Here is a 21,121-nt window from a genome sequence, read left to right as displayed (position 1 = left end):
AGAAAGTCAGGAGGCATGGGATCCAGGGAAGTTTGGCCAGGTGGATTCAGAATTGGCTTGCCTGCAGAAGGCAGAGGGTCGTGGTGGAGGGAGTACATTCAGATTGGAGGATTGTGACTAGTGGTGTCCCACAATGATCTGTTCTAGGACCTCTACTTTTCGTGACTTTTATTAACGACCTGGATATGGGGGTAGAAGGGTGGGTTGGCAAGTTTGCGGATGACACAAAGGTTGGTGGTGTTGTGGATAGTGTAGAGGATTGCAGAGAGACATTGATAGGATGCAGAAGTGGGCTGAGAAGTGGCAGATGGAGATCAACCCAGAGAAGTGTGAGGTGGTACACTTTGAAAGGACAAACTCCAAGGCAGAGTACAGAGTACAAAGTAAATGGCAGGATACTTGGTAGTGTGGAGGAGCAGAGGGATCTGGGGGTACATGTTGACAGATCCCTGAAAGTTGCCTCACAGGTAGATAGGGTAGTTAAGAAAGCTTATGGGATGTTAGCTTTCATAAGTCGAGGGATAGAGTTTAAGAGTCGCAAGGTAATGATGCAGCTCTATGAAAATCTGATTAGGCCACACTTGGAGTACTGTGTCCATTTCCGGTTGCCTCACTATAGGAAGGATGTGGAAGCATTGGAAAGGGTACAGAGGAGATTTACCAGGATGCTGCCTGGTTTAGAAAGTATGGATTATGATCAGAGATTAAGGGAGCTAGGGCTTTACTCTCTGGAGAGGAGGAGGATGAGAGGAGACATGATAGAGGTATACAAGATATTAAGAGGAATAGATAGAGTGGACAGCCAGCGCCTCTTCCCCTGGGCACCACTGCTCAATATAAGAGGACATGGCTTTAAGGTAAGGGGTGGGAAGTTCAAGGGGGATATTAGAGGAAGGTTTTTTACTCAGAGAGTAGTTGGTGGCTGGAGTGCACTGCCTGAGTCAGTGGTGGAGGCAGATACACTAGTGAAATTTAAGAGACTACTAGACAGGTATATGGATGAATTTAAGGTGGGGAGTTATATGGGAGGCAGGGTTTGAGGGTTGGCACAACACTGTGGGCTGAAGGGTCTGTTCTGCGCTGTACTATTCAATGTTCTATTATGTGTATTTCAACATTGTTCATTGTGTGTAAAGGGTTTTGTAACATCCTGGGGGGCCAAGGACTCTTTGAATGTGTGAACAGGAGAAAATTGAATCCAGGAGTTGTGCACATTCAAAATGATGAACGAATATGTGATTACATTTAAGTGAACAAATTACCCCATTCTTCATTGTTTCCTTGTTTTCTTGCTGGCTACCAAAACCCACCCCTACTTCATCTCAATTTAAAGTTTTAAGTACCTTGTTGCAATGGTAGAACTGGTTTTTCTTCTACCAAAAAAAAAGTGACCCAATGACATCTTCCAGGGGAGAATCCTCATTAATCCCATTCAGCTTCTTTGTTTTCCTACACAACTGTATCTTGCTCTGTCACACCGTGTCCATCAAAATGTCTGTCAGAAATAGGAGTACCTGCAGATGAAAAAATGTGATTATATAGAAAACATAAAACTTGGTATGGTTAGCATCCAAATTTAGGATTGGATATGGGTTGCTGAATAAAAGGCACCGTGCCACCTAATATTTTTATATTTACTAAAATTGTTTGTACTTGTAAATACTGAAAGTAGGGGCATGTCATAAATACCAAATAAATTGTTTTTTTATTCTTTCACACACAGAAGTTGCAAAGCAATGTCAAGAAAGGGATAACCTTGGAATGCTGGTCTGGTCACCTAATCAGAATGTCTCTGAGTCTAAATGTAAGTTCTACTTAAATTTGTATTTCAGTATTCATTTTAATTTAAAAAAAAACTATTACTTTGAATACAAGTTCATATGAATATTTCCCAATTTTCCAAGGATTGTTCGCTGAGACTTTGGATTTATGCCCATTGCTAATGGAGAATTTATTTGGAGAAATATGATGTAGAATTGGGCACTATGGTAGTGTAGCAGTTAACTTGCTGGTATTTCATATTGGAGTTTGGGTTTCGGTTCTGGCCCCATCCGTGGAATGTGTGGGTTTTCCCTGGGTGCTGCAGTTTTCTCCCGCTGTCCAAAGGTGTACCGGGTAGGTTAATTGGGCATTGTAAATTGTCCCGTGATTAGCTTAGGGTTAATCAGGGTTGTTGGTGATTGCTGGGGCAGCATGGCTCATATCGCTAAATAAATCGACAAGTGTACAGGCTGCTTTAATTTTGTTTGTTAACATGCCAGTAAACTAACTGCTGGTTGCCATATGCAATTTTGAAATAAAACCATGGGGATTTTGTCCTTCACATAAGACTGCAAAGGCACATGCATTGCAGTCTGAGCCAGTGTCCTTTTTTAATGGGCGTATATCTTAGCTGAGCTCTTGATGACTTTATTTGTGTGCTAACACTTGGAAGAGTAATATCCTTCTGTGTTTTAAAGAAATGTACCAAATTTAGAGCCAGAATAATTGGAACCAGAACTACTCGCTCATGAATGTAAGAAATTTGTTTATTTAAAATTGCAGTAGTTACGATAATCTTGAGGTCTGTTCATCATTGGCAAAGAGTTGTAGAACTTAATCAGTTTTCTATGAAAGATGTGGAGCCCTTTGTAGGTTATTGGGAAAAGCTACTTTGCTTATCATTCTTGACTAGAATCATCTGAAATAATTATTCTTCTACTCATACACAAAATAAATACTAGAAGTACTTAGGCCAGCCAGATTCTGTGGGAAAATAGAGAATTGGCATTGCAAAATAACCCTTCACTAATGTTCTGTTTATCACTCCACTGTATTAACCGTTTCTCAGGATCATGTACAGTGAAATAAATTAGCTGGACATGAGAAATCAGAGCAGGAGTAGGCCAACAAGTCTTCCCAGCTACCCTACCATTCATCAAGATGAAGGTGTTGCTACTCATTTCTGGACTAACTGGTGTACCCCTTATTCAGAAACTGAATCCTAGTTATGGATTTCTCGTGTCCAAGTTTACACACGTTTAAAAGTAGAAATAAAATACCTCCAAGTTAAATTTCATTGGCACTGCAACTTTCCTGTTTCAAAATTAATTGTAATTAATTCTCTGTCTTTTAGTGAAGCACTGCTTTTCTGTCCAAGAAAAAGAATTTGCTCCCTTTCTGTGCCTCTATTCTTTTTCTCCTCTTGGGCTCATTTCCAATATTTTTCATCTAAAGTTTTGCTGGCTTCAGTGACACTCCCAACCCTTGCTTCCATCTGGATCTAATCTTGCTAATCAGCTCTCACCATTCCACCTGGCACTGGCACTCCCTTACAGGTTTCACCATCGGCAGTTCACTCTCACTTTACGCAGATCTATCATCAGTATTGCCTTGTCTTGTGTATTCAGTGCCCTCAATATGGCCTTGACATCAAGATCAAGCACAGGCAGCCAGCCACTTTGCTGAGCACCTGAGCTTTGTCCACAATGGTCATTTTGAGCTCCCAGTTGCATGCATTTCACCTCCCATCCCCATTCCCACATTGATTTGTTTGTCCTTGGCTTCTTCCTCTGCCATGGTGAGGCCACAGAGGAGAGGAACTACTCTGTACGGGTAGTCTTCAATCAACTAGTATAAATATTTAAAAATTTTCGGATAACTACACTACCCCACCCAGATCCTTCTTTGCCAGTCTTCTTACACACTCTTCTTTTTGCCCTCTCCTCTACACCATTCTCTTTCCCCTTCCCCACATGGCTCCAACTCTCTAACCCTCATTTGTGGCCTCATTGTGGCAGTGGAAGAGTCAAGAACAGCCCATGTCATTGTGGGAATGGGGAGGGGAGATAAAATGGTTTGCAACTGGGAGATCAGGATGGCCATTGCGGAGGAAGCTGCCTATTGTCCATACACTTTACCCATTTGATCTTCCATTGCTCCGGTTTTTTGTCCATCCCTTATCTGGTTCCACTCGCCACCTTCCGTATCAGATTCCATCATGTGCAGCTCTTTGTCTCTACTAATCTCCATGCAGCCTCTATCGCTACCTCCTCTTGTCCTTTTGAACGAAGTTGAGGAAAAACTTTTTCACCCAGAGAGTGGTGGATGTATGGAAGTCTCTGGATGCTTTCAAGAAAGAGATGGATAGAGCTCTTAAAGATAGCGGAATCAAAGGTTATGGGGACAAGGCAGGAACTGGATACTGATTGTGGATGATCAGCCATGATCACAGTGAATGGCGGTGCTGGCTCAAAGGGCTGAATGGCCTAGTCCTGCACCTATTGTCTATTGCCCCATCTATACCTGTTGCTTGCCAGCTCTTGCCCCTAGCTAGACTTCTTTTTATGCCGATGAACCTTGCCAATAACCAAGGGGTCTGTGGACCTCAGGCTGGGAGCCCATGCCCTAGTCTCTGTATGGTGGCCATCTCCTCTTAGCACACTATCCAGCTACAGGGTTTTGTCCCAACATTTCAGCCATCATTTTGCATCCACAGATTCTGCCTAACTTGCTGAATTCTGCCAGTGGCTTGCTTTTTTTTTTAAACTCATCATTTTCATTATGTCCTCCTTGATCTCTGGTGCTCAGTGCCTATAATGATCTTTTACTTGCCTCACTGTCTTCTTCCAGCTTTGCTAAAATTTTTATTGTCTCCCACACACATTTTAAACTACTGCAGTCTCTTGCCCCCGAGGATGCTCTTATTGGTATATTTACTGTGACTAAATGACAAAGCTGAGGTTAACCTTGCCTCACCATAGCAGGCCCGGTGGGTCTACTGGTTGAGTGTTGTCTGTACACACAACACTACTTCTGATCCTGCTTTTGATCACCTGACCAGAATTTGTCAGCCCAATGTAGAATTTTGTCAAGAACGTTTCTCTGAAATTCTTTGTGGTATTTTTACTGAATGTTTTTGGTTTAGGGCAGGGGTTCCTAACCCAGGGTCCATGCACCTCTTGCTTAATGGTATTGGTCCATGGTATAAAGAAGGTTCGGAGCCTCTGGTTTAGGGTCATTCTGACATATAAGCTGGTTCTGGCCTTACTTCCATCTGGCATAGTTTGCATTTGTTGTTTGATTGTTTGTGGTTTTTGTATTGCTATATTTATGCTCTATTCTTGGTTGGTGCGGCTGTAGCGAAACCTAATTTCCCTCGAGATCAATAAAGTATATCTATCTATCATCTATAATCCATCTGCCTTCCATTCTAATTGCTGAATACATTGCAATGCAAGAAAGCTGCAAGTCCTGAAAGGAAAAACATTCCAAGTGCAGTCAGATAAAATAGCAAAATCTTCCATTACTACTGTAGAGGCAATTGATCTACAAATTTAAAGCTATTCTATAATGCAGAGCAGACATGATTCAACTTTTCCTAATTGATACCTGTGCATTCTGATTAAAATAAGTTTTCAAAATAGTCATAGTCATACTTTATTGATCCCGGGGGAAATTGTATTTTGTTACAGTTGCACCATAAATAATAAATAGTAATAGAAATAGTAATAGAATAGTAATAGAAAAATAGTAATAAATAGTTAAATAGTAATATGTAAATTATGCCAGTAAATTATGAAGTAAGTCCAGGATCAGCCTATCAGCTCAGGGTGTCTGACCCTCCAAGGGAGGAGTTGTAAAGTTTGATGACCACAGGCAGGAAAATGCAAATAAAAGTAAATTATTTATATTTTGTCAAAATGAAACTGTGATCCCCCTGTAAAGGCGATCTTTGGCACTTCATTGTTTATATAAACTTACTCTATCAAGCCACCAGATATTGCAATGGCAATGCAATATTTTACCATTTAATATATAAATCCTCTGATTATAATTAATCTCACATCTTTACCCTGGTTGCAAAGTAATTCTGTGCTGTCTAGTGTAGCAGCAGCAGAAAGAAGCTGTTCATTACATTTCGGTGTATATTTTGTGTTTTAGGCATAATCAATGAGTTGTGCTCATTTGCTGATTGTGTAGAAATCTCTCAGCTTTTTTTAAATTTCAAATAATTGACTACTTTTGTTAGTTGAGAAACTTGTGGTCAGACTCAATTACAGCAGATGGCAAAATGTTAGCCATATAAGATAAATGCTGGAATCTGGTGCAAAAACCAAACTGCCAGAGGAGCTCAGCATCTCAAGCAGCATTTTGAGAATGAAATGGACAGTTGCATTTTGGGTTGTGACCCTTCATTTGCTCTGGAAAAATAGAGGAGAGTTGGCCAGTATAAAGAGGTGAAGGGAAAGATGCACCATGAGCTGGCAGGATGATCAGTGGATCTAGGTGAGGAGCAGTGATAGGATGGGGGAAGAGAGGATATAGCAACAGAAGCTAGGAGATGATAAGTGAAGGCTACAAAGGGTTGCACACGATGGGAAGAGAATGGACATTTGAGAATCGTTGGAGTGTGTGTGGGTGAAAGGGGGAAAAAGAACCAGGTGATAAAAGCCTGGGGAGGTGGAGTGGGCATAGTAGATCAGGAGGAGAGAGAAGGGACAGAGACAGAGCAAGTTACCTGAAACTGGAGAATTTATTGTCCAACCAACATACACAAAAAAATGCTGGTGAATGCAGCAGGCCAGGCAGCATCTATAGGAAGAGGTACAGTGGACGTTTCAGGCCGAGACCCTTCGTCAGGACTAACTGAAAGAAGAGACAGTAAGAGATTTGAGAGGAGGAGGGGGAGATCAGAAATGATAGGAGAAGACGGGAGGGATAGAACTAAGAGCTGGACAGTTGATTGGCAAAAGGGATATAAGAGGATCATGGGACAGATGGGAGGCCTAGGGAGAAAGAAAGGGGGAGGGAGGAAGCTCAGAGGATGAGGAAGGAGTATAGTGAGAGGGACAGAGGGAGAAAAAGGAGAGAGAGAGAAAATTAATAATAATAAATAACGGATGGGGTACGAAGGAGAGGTGAGGTGTTAACGGAAGAATGGAACTTAGAGAAGTCAATGTTCATGCCTCTCCCTCTCACTATACTCCTTGCCCATCCTCTGGGCTTCCCCCCCTCCACTTCTCTCTTCCTAGGCCTCCTGTCCCATGATCCTCTCATATCCCTTTTGCCAATCAACTTTCCAGCTCTTAGCTCCATCCCTCACCCTCCTGTCTTCTATCAGGAGGCTATCTCTTCTTTCAATTAGTCCTGATGAAGGGTCTCGGCCCGAAACGTCGACTGTACCTCTTCCTATCAATGCTGCCTGGCCTACTGCATTCACCAGCATTTTTTTTATGTGTGTTGCTTGAATTTCCAGTATTTGCAGACTTCCTCGTGTTTGCGAATTTATTGTCCATGCAGTCGGTTTGTAAACGGCCCATGTCGTATATGAGATCCTATTCTTATTAGGTGTGTTTGGACTCACCCTGACAGTGGAGAAGATTGAAGAGAGACAGGTGAGTGTGGGAATTGAGAGGGAAATTGAAATGGATAGTATCTGAAAGCTCCAGAAGGCCATGGCAGAAAGAGTGGAGGTGCTTAGCAAAGCAGTTGACTAGTCTTTGCTTGGGCTTGCTAATGCACAGAAGGCCACATTAGGAGTACTGAATACAATAAACAAGTTTGGAAGCAATGCAGATAGCTGTGTACCTCATCTGGAAGGGTTGTTTAGGCCCTGGATGGTGTGAGGGAGGAGTTATCGGGAAAGATGTCACGTAACCTAGAGTTGCATTGGAAGTGTCAGGGGAGTGGTAAGTGGGAAAGGATGGGCGAACGAGCATGCTAGAGTTGCCCCTGTGCAGGAAGGTGTGAGATCATATTGTGACTGGAGGAAATTTCGATGTAATGTGCGGAATGCATTGACTGGTGGGGTGAAAGGTGAGGACTAAGGCAACTCTATTGTTCCCTCCATGAGGAGGTGGGGTCAAGGCAGAAAAGTGGGGAATAGAGATGTAAATCAACTATAGTGTGCATTTTCAGGAAAAGGATTTCATTTTGGATACCCTGGTTCAATTTAATATCAGAGAATGTATACAGTATACAACCTGAAATTGTTATTCTTCGCAGACACCCTCAAAACAGAAGAAAAACATTAGAACAGCAAAGTCTCCCCCTTCCCCTCCCACGCGCTACCAGCAGCAAAGCATCAACCCTCGCCACTCATCCACCCCACTACTTCCAGCAAGAAGCATCAGTGCCCACCAGCCACCAGGCAAGCAAAAGCAAAGCCCCCAAGAAGACCATGATCTGCAGTCCAACAGAAGCATCAGTCACCAAACAGTTCAACATGCCACAGGCACTCTCTTACTAACAAGGGAGAGAGAAGTGTCACCCCTTGCACAGTGAGAGCGAAGATAAACAGATTGTTGTTTTGATGTTACAGTCTGACGTGACATTTATTCGAACTCTCCCTACTCTATAACCAGCAGACTTTCCCCCCCCATCCCCATCGAGAGAGAGAGAGAGGTTGCTCAAGTGCAGAGGCCTCTGACAGCCGTACCCACAGTCTCGATGTTGCAATCTCCTGCGACGCTTCAGTTGGCGACACTGGCAAGGAATCGAGGAGTCAATGAGTGCCACCTGAGGCCGCACCCCAAAAGTGCATGTCTTTAAGTCTGCTCCTGGAGATACTGAAAATGGCCAGTTGGTGAGCTCTGGGTCCAGGAATGTACCACCATGAGTACAGCTGTAGATCACTGACTCAGACATGATCCTAGTCGCCTTGAAAAGAACAAAAGAGGAATTTAAGCTGTTTCACAGATAAGCTTGAAGTAGTCGCTCTCCGGTGTCATCTTAGTTCCTTCCCTCTTCTAGCCCTCAACTTGAGAAAGGATAGTGAAGAAAAAAATGACAGGAGGAGGTATAATCTAGTCCCTGGAGTTGTCGGATTTGAAGCAAATATCTGTTTTAGGTCCGGTAATAATTTTTTGAAGGGAAGGCGGTGGATGTTGTCTACGTGGATTTTTAGTAAGTCATTTGACAAGATCCCACATGAGAGGTTGGTCAGGAAGGTTCATTCGCCTGGCATTCAGGATGAGGTAGTAAATTGGATTAGACATTGGCTTTGTGGGAGAAGCCAGAGAGTGGTAGTAGATGACTGGAGGCCTTTGGCCAGTAGTGTGCCACATTGATTGGTGCTGGGTCTGTTGCTGTTTTGTCACCTATGTCAACAATCTGAATAATAACATGGTTAACTGGATTAACAAATTTGTGGGTGAAATAGACAGCGAGGAAGACTATCAAACTTGCGGGATCCGGATCAGCTGGAAAAATGGGCTGAAATATGTCAGATGGAATTTAACGCAGACAAGTGCAGGATGATGTGCTTCAGTAGGGCCAACCAGGGTAGTGAGGAAGTAGTGACAGTAATGTACTTTGTTGGTCATAGTAGGTCTTGCACAGTGAACGATAGAGCACTGAGAAATGTGGTAAAATGAAGGGATTTGGTCCATAATTCGTTGAAAGTGATTGCAGAGGTAGGGAGACTTCCGATAGAGCTCATGGAGTGAAGTCGTGCTCTTGACTCGCTCCATTACCTCTGAGCTTTATCCTATGATCAGCTACATTTAAGCTAACTTTTAAGGCACCAACTTTTACAATACCTTGCAGTGGATTGCTATTATATATTTGGATGTTTTTAAGGTCCGCTATGTCTAAGAACGGGAAAGACGGCAAACCTCTAGTTAGACCGAAAGTAACCGACCCCCCCCCCCCCCCCGCCGATTGAACCAGCAGTAACTATGCAAGCTATATCAGATCTGAAACTGTAGAAAATCATCGATGAAATTGATAAATTGATAAAATGAAAACATCTATCATGGAACATCAGACTGCTATATCTAATCTCCAAGTATCCACACAACAGAATGAACTCAAGATGGGGAAAATTGAAGAAACAATTACTAGAATGAAGAAAAAACTTGACTTTCTTACCTTTAAAAATTCTGATTTAGAATGCAGAATGTGACGTCAGAATAAAAGGATTATTGGTCTTCGTGAAGCTGCCGAATCTGATGACCCCATAAAGTTTTTCTCTCAACTTTTAAAAGATTCATTTCCCACCTTATTTCCTGATCAACCACCACTATTGGATAGGGCTCACAGAGTCCCATTATATTCGCCTAAGTCAGATAAACCTCGGCATGTTATTCTACGATTTCATTATTTTCAAGACAAGGAGAAGCTGCTCTGCTTTGCTCGACCTAAAGTTTATATTGATTTCTCGGATCCTCGTTTTGGATTGGTGGAGGATTTTAGTAAACAGGTTCGTGATCAACGTGTCCGTTACAGATCTGTGATGTCGGAATTCTACAAGATGGATTTAAAACCAGTTTTGCTTTATCCTGCACGTTTGAGGATTCGATTCTCTGATGGCTCTTCCCGTTTTTTCGACTCTCCGTCAGAAGCCCAGAGTTACCTGGATCAATATTTGCCTTCAACATCCAAATCGCACTGTTAAATCATCTCTGCTTGATCGGAGGCAGTTAATCTGTTGGGTTTAATTTCTTTTGCTCTACATGAGGGCAGAAGTGTTTTTTTTCGGTTTAATTAATATGGTTGCCAAACTTTAACTGCGTCATTCCTTTCTTCTTCCCTGGGGATTCTGAGTGGCCATTCCCACAGTATCATTTTACGCACATCCCTGAAGGCCTTAAACTTCGTAGTTTTTAAATGTACTTTTTGTAGTTTTTTTGGCTAGTCTATGCTGATATCTCATTTTCTTGTTTAATTTTACGGTCTGTTGTAGGTTAACGGTTTTCTTTATATGTAGCTGTTTTTTCTTCGTATTATATCGTTTTCGTTTTAATCGGTGTACTTTTTTTACTCCTTTACTGTGTTATAACTTTAGCTGATCTTTTTATATATGCACTTTTTTTTTAGTGAGCGTCTATCGGAAGTCATGGGGGTAGATCTACTGCTTGCTTCTTTCTGGCTAGTCTATCTTAGATTTAGCTTTGGGGTCTCGGGGTGGGGGGGCTTCACTTTTTAGATTTTCTTTCTTCTTGGGCTACTTATTATTGAAGTATTTGTCGCGTTCTCTTTCTCGCTATCTCATGTTTATTCTGTTCCCTTTCTGGGTTCGTGGGTGGAACCTATTGTCAATCCTCCTTTACTTGAGGGTTGACTTTAAGGATTATGAAGTCTACTATTAATTTTGTCTCTTGGAATACTAATGGTCTTAATCATCCAATAAAAAGGAAAAAAAATCTTTGAAGTATTCCGGAGACTTAAAGCACGTATTGTATTTTTACAAGAGACCCATGTGCGGAGGGGGGACAGATTACACTTTTTAAAGTTCTAGAAGGGTCAAAACTTTCATTCGAATTCCAACGCTAAAATTCGAGGAGTTTCTATTTTTATAGATCCCTCAATCACTTCTGTGCAACACGATATTATTTCTGATCCGAATGGTAGATTTCTATTGGTTAGTGGTTTACTCTTTAATAAAAAGGTAGTTTTGGTTAACGTCTATGCTCCAAACCTGGACGGTCCGGAATTTTATAAATCATTATTTAACTTGTTCCCGAATTTGAATGAGTTTTCACTAATCTGGGGCAGAGATCTTAATACTTGTTTATCCCCATTATTGGACTGTTCGGCTCCTTTACAGACTCTACCCAATAAATCCGCAACCTTGATTAATTCATTTCTCTCAGATTCTGGGTCGACGGACATTTGGCAATTTTTTGCATCCCCAGGAAAAAGACTTCTCTTTTTATTTTCACATGTTCATTATTCCTATTCAAGAAATGGTTATTTTTTTAATTGATTCTCGTCTTATTTCTTCAGTGGTTAAATGTGAATATGACTCTATAACCATCTTGGATCATGCTCCACTTCAGCTTTCTATTAAAATATTGGCCAATACACAAAATAATAGACAATGGCGTTTTAATTGCTGTTGCTTCAGGACTTGGATTTTGTTAACTTCATGAATGAACAGATTGATCTCTTTTTTTACAATTAACTGTACAGAGGATATATCCATGAACACCCTTTGGGATACTTTTAAAGGATACTTTTCGTGGCCAGATCATCTCGTACTCTGCTGCTCTGAGGAAAAGGTTGAAGGAGGAGGAGCTGGTTCTTGTGGACAAGATTAAGGAAATTGATATGCTACAGCTCCCTCTGAGAAGTTGTATAAACAAAGAACTGAACTTCAAATGGAACACAGTTTATTACTTTCGTCCCCTATTACAAATCAATTAATGAAAACAAGAAGCGAATTTTATATATATATAGTGACAAAGTTGGTAAACTGTTGGCTAATCAGTTGAAGACTAACTCTACTAAATTTCAAATTAATCAGCTTTATAATCAAAAAGATCAACTGACATTTGATCAAGCTGAGATTAATCAATCCTTTTTTGACTTTTATTCTTTCTTATATCAATCAGAATCTCCACGAGATTCTAAACATATGTGTGACTTTTTAGATAACCTAGATTTCCCAAAGATTTCACACGATATATGTTCTATGTTAGACACTTCCTTTACCACTGATGAGATTAAGAATATTATTTTTTTCTATGAACCTGGGGAAAGCTCCTGGTCCTGATGGGTTTACTGTGGAATTTTATAAATTTTTTGCATCCTCATTAATCCCTTGGCTATTCAGGGTTCTCGAGGCCTCATTAAGACTTGGTAAATTACCCGAATCCTTTTATAGAGCATCAATCTCTTTAGTATTAAAGAAGGATAAAGACCCTGCTCAATGTGCATCTTATAGACCAATATCCTGTTAAATGTTGACTCTAAAATTTTTTCTAAATTATTAGCAAACAGATTAGAAAAAGCACTTCCTTATATTATCTTGGAAGACCAAACGGGTTTTATTAAAAATAGTTATTCTTTTTATAATAATCGTACACTTTTAAACATTGTCTATACCCCGTCACAAAATGATCCTGAATGCGTCATTTCCCTAGACGCTGAAAAAGCCTTTGACAGGGTCGACTGGTCTTTCTTATTTAAGGTACTTGAAATGTTTAGCCCGAAATTTATATCCTGGATCAAATTATTGTATCATTCTCCTATGGTCTCAGTTCGTACTAACTCTTTAAATTCACCCTTTTTTCCTCTTTTTCGGGGTACCAGACAAGGTTGTCCTCTTAGTCCTTTATTATTTGATATTGCGTTAGAACCTCTTGCAATTACTATTTGAGAATCTCCTAACATTATTGGTATAACTCGTGGTTTAAAGTCTCATAATGTATCACTTTATGCTGATGACTTACTTTTGTATATTTCTAATCCTCAAAAATCTATTCCTGCAGCTTTAGATTTATTAGCACAATTTAGTCTTTTTTCAGGTTATAAGTTAAATCTCAGTAAGAGTGAACTTTTCTGGATTAATAAACAAGTTCCCTTATATCAGAACCTGCCGTTTAAATTGGTTAATAATCATTTTTCATATATTGGGATTAAAATTACCTGTAAACATAAGGATTTATTTAAGACTAATTTCCTACCCTTAATTGACCACATTACACAACTTTCATTTAAATGGTCTCCACTTTATCTAACTTTGATTGCTCGTATTAATGCTGTAAGATGTTTATTCTGCCAAAATTTTTATATATATTTCAGGCATTACCGATTTTTTTTTTTTCCAAAATCCTTTTTTGACAAAGTTGACTCTAAAATTTCTTCATTTATTTGGCAAAATAAAAACCCGAGACTGGGTAGAATACATCTACAGAAAGCTAAGAGAGTTGGAGGTTTGGCATTACCTAATTTTAGATTCTATTATTGGGCAATTAATATTCGACACATGAAATTTTGGTTACTTGACCAAGATACACTATCCATTCCTAATTGGGTAGCATTGGAATTACAATCTGCTCAAGGTTATGCACTTGGCTCCATTTTAGGTTCTTCTCTTCCTTTCGATTTGAAACGCCATAAACAGGTTTGTAAACCGATAGTTAAACATACCTTACGCATTTGGTTTCAATTCCGAAAATTTTTCGATCTTAATCAATTTGGGCTAGCGATTCCTATTTTAGGCAACATATTCTTCCCTCCCTCCACTACGGACCGTGCCTTTCAAATTTGGAAGACCAATGATATATCACGGTTTTTGGATTTATTTTTAGATGGCTCCCTTATGTCTTTTGAACAATTATCTAACAAATATAACTTACCAAGAATACACTTTTTTTTAGATATCTCCAAGTTAGAAATTTCCTAAGTACCATACTTTCTTCCCTTCCGGCATTACCCCCTACATATATTTTAGATACTGTAATTAACCTTAACCCTTGTCAGAAAGGTGTAACGGCTATTATTTATAATATCATCATGAAACTTAGGATAGCTCCATTCGATAAGATTCGGTCCGATTGGGAAAAGGAATTGGGCTTTACTATTTTGGCGGATGACTGGGCGCATATTTTACAACTAGTCAATACTTCCTCTATCTGTTCCAAACATTCCCTAATTCAATTTAAAGTTGTTCATAGAGCACATATGTCTAAAGATAAATTAGCTCATTTTTATTCTCATATCAACCCTCTTTGTGATATATGTTATGGGGAGATAGCTTCTTTAACTCATATGTTTTGGTCCTGTCCTACTTTGGAAACTTTTTGGAAAGATATTTTTAATATTATCTCAAAGGTATTGAATACAGATATTTCTCCCCATCCTATTACTGCTGTCTTTGGATTACCTAAAACTTCCAGTAATCTTTCCCTTTCAGCCTGTAGAATGATTGCATTTCTTACTTTAATGGCGAAAAGATGTATTTTACAACATTGGAAGGAGGTTAATGCCCCAACTACATTTTTTTGGTTTTCTCAAATGATACTATGTTTAAATTTGGAAAAAATCAGAGGTAATCTTTATGATACTTCAGTTAAATTTGAACAGACCTGGAAATCTTTTACTCAACATTTTCATTTAATGTAACTTTTTTTCTCTTTGACCATATTTACATTCCCTTCTTGGTTTTTAACTGTTATAAATGGAGGTCGGGTTTGAGGACATGATTGTTTAAGTCTACTTGATACCTAGTTAGCCCATTGCTTTGCTTTTTAGGTTAGTTGCATGGTGGGTTTTTTTGGGGTGGGTCTTTTTTTGGGTTTTTTTTTCTCTTCATTGATATATATGGAAGATTAGTATACTGTTATATTACTTTGTTATTTTATAACTAAACTGCACTGTACTGCTTTTTTATGTATTAATATCTCATAAATTTATGTCGTAACAGTGTATTAGTTTCTATATGTTTTACCTTTTGTGTACTAATTCAATAAAAAGATTTAAAAAGAAAAAGTGATTGCAGAGGTAGATGGGGATGTAAAGAAGGCTTTTGGCACATTGACCTTCGTTAATCAAAATATTGAGTACAGGAGATGTTTTCTGGAAGCTGTAAGAGATGTTGGTGAGACCTAATTTGGACTGTTGTTTGCAGTTTTGGTCATTTACCTGCAAGAAAGATGTAAATAAGGTTGAAAGACTTGGAGGACCTGAGTTAAGGAAAGACTGAGTAGGCTAGGACATTACTCCTTGGAATGTAGAAGTTTGAGAGGAGATTTGATAGAGCTATACAAAATTATGAGGGGTATAGATAAGGGTAAATATAAACGGGCTTTTTCCACTGAGGTTGTGTGGGACTACACCAAGATGGCATGGGTTAAGGGTGAAAGGTGGAATGTTTAAGGGGAATATGAGGGTAAACTTCTTCATTCAGAGAGTGGTGAGAGTGTGGATCAAGCTGTCAGCACAAGTGGTGTATTCAAGCCTGATTTCAACATTTAAGAAAAGTTTAGATAAGTACGTGGATGAGTGAGGTATGGAGCGCCATGTTTTGGGTGTAGATTGATGGAACTAGGCAGTTTAAATAGTTTGGCATGGATTAGATGGGCTGATGGACCTGTTTCTGTACTTTTCTATGACTGACTCCTAAGCTGGAGACAGAGATCAAATAGTCCAAGTCAGTTTTTGAGAGGGTTGAAAGTTGGTAGTGAAGTTGGCAAAGTTGATAAGTTATGAACATGTAAAGGATGCACTAGTAAAACATTCCTTTGGGCAAAGATTAATTTGCATATTTCAAGTGGTTGATCACCTGCTTTTATTCTGTTTTTGGTGACGATTTCAAATTGGTTATACGGTGATAGCTGTCCAGACCTTTTCACATGTTATAACTTTCTATGGCTCAGCGATTTATATTCAAAGAAAAACAAGGGGCAGAATGCACTCCCAGATTAGGGGACAAAGCAGTATTTCAGACAAAATGTTTCAGTATTTTTTTGCTCCCTAGGCCTCCTGTCCCATGATCCTCTCATATCCCTTTTGCCAATCACCTGTCCAGCTCTTGGCTCCATCCCTCCCCCTCCTGTCTTCTCCTATCATTTCGGATCTCCCCCTCCCCCTCCCACTTTCTCTTCTTTGTTAGTCCTGACGAAGGGTCTCGGCCCAAAACGTCGACTGTACCTCTTCCTAGAGATGCTGCCTGGCCTGCTGCGTTCACCAGCAACTTTGATGTGTGTTGCTTGCATTTCCAGCATCTGCAGATTTCCTCGTGGTTACTGTTCAGTGGCATTGTTTTTCTGTGGTTTGACAAATGAGTGAAATTGAAGAATAATTAGCTGAGCTGTCCTTGAATATCAACAAGTGTGTTTCTTTTCTGAGTCTGAAATGGCATTTTGACAGGTGGGTGATCGTCAATAATGAGAACATAATATAAACTGCCAAACATCTCAAGCACATTGATAGCATTGGATGAGTTCATTAGGTTATGCACTTGTTAAATTATTGGCAAAAAAATCTCCAATCTAAGTACATGACAAACACTGTCTCCTCAATATGTACTTGACTGCTTTCAGCTTCAGATACATTATATGAGAAATGTTCTTTACAATGTAGATGAGATGACCAACAGAAGTAAGATCTTGGGGAACTTCTACCAAATCAGTGGACCTAGAGGCTGTTGAGTGGTTCTATGATCTTGCTTTCCTTACTGTTTCTGCTGCTTAGCTTAATGTTCAGGAAGCTTTACCTTCTAAGAAATTGCACAGTGCATTCCAAAAAGGCATATAAATGTTTCAATTTTAGCAAAGTAATCTCTCAATTTCCTGCTTGCCTGTGGGTATTTTTTTTTAGAGTGGAGCAATTCAGAGTCCTGTTCTGAGCTAATAGGGAACTTCGGGGCCCTTTTGTGTAGAGGAAATTATAAACTGTTGACAGTTCAACCCAGAAACAGTGGAATAATGTATGCAGTTTAAATTTATTGCCCAGTAATCCATTCGGTTGCCAATTTGAATAATTTCATAATGCCCTAAACATGGGAGAACCAGGAAGTTTGTCTTTTCAACAGTTTTTATTTGAACATGTGCTTTTTAAGATAATTCGTGAAAGCTAAGTTTTGTAGGCTCATGGATGATAGTTAAATGATCTTGATGCATCTGGCTGTCCAGAAATTATGCTCAATTTTCCTAAAGCAGTCTTTAGGAGCAGGGCAATATTGTACACCTGAGCAAACATCCACTAATAAACTACTTTTGTAATTATAATTTGATTGTTAAAGCGGTGAATAAAATCTATAATATGCTGCTTGAATCAAAAATGTAGTTAGTGAGAGAGTAATAATAATTCCAACCATGTTAATCTGTCAAACACACAAACACTAAACGTTCCCTACATTTTAGGTAATGAAACATTTAGCTTGTTTTGATAGAATTCAGTGAATGCCACTGTGACGTTGATCCAGGCTAAATGGTTTACAGCCCATGCCAAAAGCTGGATGCCTTCAACATGAGTTGAGAAAAATGAGCACTGATTCTTCAAGGTAATTTTTGATTGAGGGAGGGTGGCAGCAGAGAGTGGAGGAGGTGATCTGGAAAGAAAAGTGTCATTTTATAATGACAAGGATAATTGCTGATTTGCAGGGCCATTTTTAACATAAAAAGGGAATATGAAGTGTTGATGCATCAACCTGAAATCAACAATATGGGGATGAGTTGGTGTGAGATCCAGTTTGTGGTTGAAAAATTATTTATAACCTGCTACTTGAAATAATGACGTCTGTTTTATTGTTTTTTTTAAATAAAGAATTGAAGTTATTTACTGTGGTAACTTTTCACAGCCTTTTAACCATTTTTATTACCTAATGTGGTATTACTTGATCTGAATGTGTGATTCTGGTCTCTGCTCTATTAAGCATGTCCATTGTGGTTACACGCATTTGAAGAGATCAAATATGCAAGCAGATTGAACTGCATGTCCTTTAGTTTCCTTTAACTAGCTATATGCCAAACAGTGATTTTGAAGACATTACACTTGGGACATTTAATTATAATTTTATTATTTGTGAGTGTGTGTGATTCATTTTAATGAGTTCCTGAGCAAAGCTGGGTTAGTTGCTGCATTTAAAATCAATTTCTGTTGTAAATTGCCGGCTGCAGCAATCTTCTGTTTTTACTTCAAAGCCCAAGAGCATCATGTATAGTGAAGTAGTAAAGATAGTTATGCTGGTAATAAACTGCTAGTAAATATAATCATTACTCCTAATATTTATAAGAGATGATGGCTACTGTTGTTACTGTTGGATTTGTTTTGTCACTACCAATATATTAAAATATTATTGTACTGTATATTTCTGTGATCAGTGGTATCATCTCCATGAAATATCAAATAAATAAATTCATGCTGAGAATGCTAGAATAAAATGTATTTTAATTAATTCCACAATATCTAGAAAGACTAATGTTGGCCTAATTCATAATCTACACAGTAGCAATGGCAGTAGAAATGTTTCACATTTTATTTTATGTATTCTAATTGTTTTATGTATAATCCAGCATATAGCTTTTTTTTATTTCAGACCAAGTTTTTTCATTATATTTTTAAGGTTAGTATTCAAGATTTTTTTTAAAAGCATAAAACATTACTTTATTCATAAATCATTCCTCAACCAAAATGAAAAATTGCTTCTGGATTTGTTTGACATATTATTCTGTTTACTCAATTTGGGGTCAAATTTCACTTTCTGTGCTTCAAATTGCATTGGTATCGTTGCACAGAAATGAACTGCTTGAGCCAAATAGTCTATGTTGATCTTTATCCTTTTTAAATGCATCTACAAACACACATTATTATACCTATTCTATATTATAACTACCACAATTTTTTTTACTGCTTTATCTGTTAGAAATATCTTGTGAATTGCTGATTTGATATTTTGGTAACCGTCTAACTGATGGCCTCAAATGTTCTTTTCCCCAAAGAGTTCCTCGTCTACTCTTCCCTTATTCTTTAAGATTTATTTTCTTAGGAATACTTTGCCTCCTTATTCTAAGGAAATCCAGTGCTAAGTTATCTATGCATACAGACATTTGGTTAGCTTATGCAATCTGCATGTGATTAATATTTTCATATAAGCTGTTGCAATCTTTCTCCTTGTACCTTTCCCTTATAACAAATTTTAAAATTATTCTGCTCAATTTGAGATATTTCTGCGTGAAAAATTGCATGTACTTATCTGTAGCAAGGTGTAGTTAAATCATGCATTATCTGTGTAAAATGCTTGATATTTGCAAAAATATTGCAAGATAAATTGTAAATTCACAATTGAGTTGTATTTGAAGGTAAACGGGACAAATATTGTTACAAATGCTATGCATTTTGTATTCTATTATCTATTAGATTCTGATACATAATGGATTTTATTTAAAATTTTGTTTAATATAAAAACTATATTAAAAGTATATATATTTTGTTTAATACAAGTACCCAAATACCTCTTGGATACTTGTTAAATTGATTACTTTGAGGGGGAAGATTTAAGTTGGACAATATTCAGATAGGACTTATGCATAAATTACCTATTTTCTGAATTCTTTTTCAGGAGTTACTTAGTTTTTATACTTAAAAATGCTCTGAAATATCTTCCTGTGATTCAAATTTTTGCCCCATTACTTTTGAGAGCCGCTGGTGATGGGTGGGTTGGGGGGGGGGTGGCTGGTGGTAGAACAAAGATGCTGTTCTAGGACTGTTTACAAAATGTGTGGTTGTCACAGGGCAAATTTTCTTGTATCTGGTTTCTGTCAACTTTATTTTCCTTGTTCTTTTCTCATCTTCCAAATTGCTCTTAATTTGAGGATGATGGGTAGCAGTTGACATGAAAGAGAAGGGTTTGGGGTCAGGAGAGTGGCCAGGAAAGGGAATGGAAAGCTGGAAACTTGAGGTAAATTATGTATGATAAAATAAAATGTGCTTAATTGAAAGATTATCCCCTATTAACTTTTTCTCATAATCTTAAATTTGTGGAATTCGTCAGGTTCAAACCCTTTGCAGTTGAGCAATTTGAGTGAGATTTCGGAGTGTTTAGGAGTAATAGGAGTCTTTAGCCAATTCATTTGTTGTTGGAAAGATTACTTCTGGACTTGAAACTGATTTAAATATGGGGTGATTTTCCCAAAGGGGTTTGTGCCCTTTTTTTAAAAAAAAGAAAGAAGCCCTTCATGGAATATCCTCTGTGTGTTTGTCTGTTAATGTGATGGATTTTTGAAATGGAATTGGGTTTCCGATTTGAGAACTGTAGAAGGTGCAATGGGTAATACTGAGGAAAGCTGAAAGGCAGCTATCAAAAGAGATCAGTGCCCGTTGGATGTTGGAAGTAAATAGTTTCTTCATTTCTGCTCTTTCTTTGTAACAGGCTTGGGAAGTGGGAGTGGGTCTGGGAGGTACATTAGTAAGAGAAGCTGGATGACTTGCTCCACAGTGCCACCAGTGGAGGCAAGACTGAAAAGCAGGTAATTGAGCCATTAAATAAAAGTCAAGCAGCAAGAGATTATTTAAAAAAACAACCCTGGGGTATGTAGAAAATTGCAGCAAGATTAACTAAGGAACATGTTGAATATTTTAGTTGTATCTAACTGATATTTTAGTGTGGCTTTGTTTGATTTTAAAATGTGATTGTCATTTGCAGAATGTGTGTGAGGTAATAGGAAGTTTAAAGAGTTTCAATATTACATGGTAAATGAAATTCACATTTATTCCATTGTAATGTGCTGAATTTGACTTAAGATATGGTCATCTGCTTGTGAAATGTGCATGCAGAATTTCTGGTAAAATCCTTCTAGATTATCACAGTTCAGTTATAAGCCAACCACGATGTTTCTGATATATTTATCTAGTGAACAGTGAGATTGCATTGCCCCATGTACAATAAACTACTTCGGTGTGAACCAGGAAT

General features: G+C 38.5%; 1 protein-coding gene across 1 annotated transcript in view; it reads left to right on the top strand.

The window, feature by feature from the left end:
• rcor1 (REST corepressor 1) overlaps nucleotides 1-21,121 on the top strand; it is a 107,525-nt gene that overhangs the window by 28,342 nt on the left and 58,062 nt on the right. The window contains exon 3 of the mRNA XM_072270225.1: nucleotides 1,724-1,804. Within this exon, the coding sequence (XP_072126326.1) occupies nucleotides 1,724-1,804 (81 nt within the window). The remainder of the gene's footprint in view (nucleotides 1-1,723; nucleotides 1,805-21,121) is intronic.

This window comes from Mobula birostris, chromosome 1, assembly GCF_030028105.1.
Source record: "Mobula birostris isolate sMobBir1 chromosome 1, sMobBir1.hap1, whole genome shotgun sequence".
Taxonomy (NCBI): domain Eukaryota; kingdom Metazoa; phylum Chordata; class Chondrichthyes; order Myliobatiformes; family Myliobatidae; genus Mobula; species Mobula birostris.
Note: the sequence above shows the minus strand (reverse complement) of the source record. Positions and strands in the feature narration are given on the sequence as shown.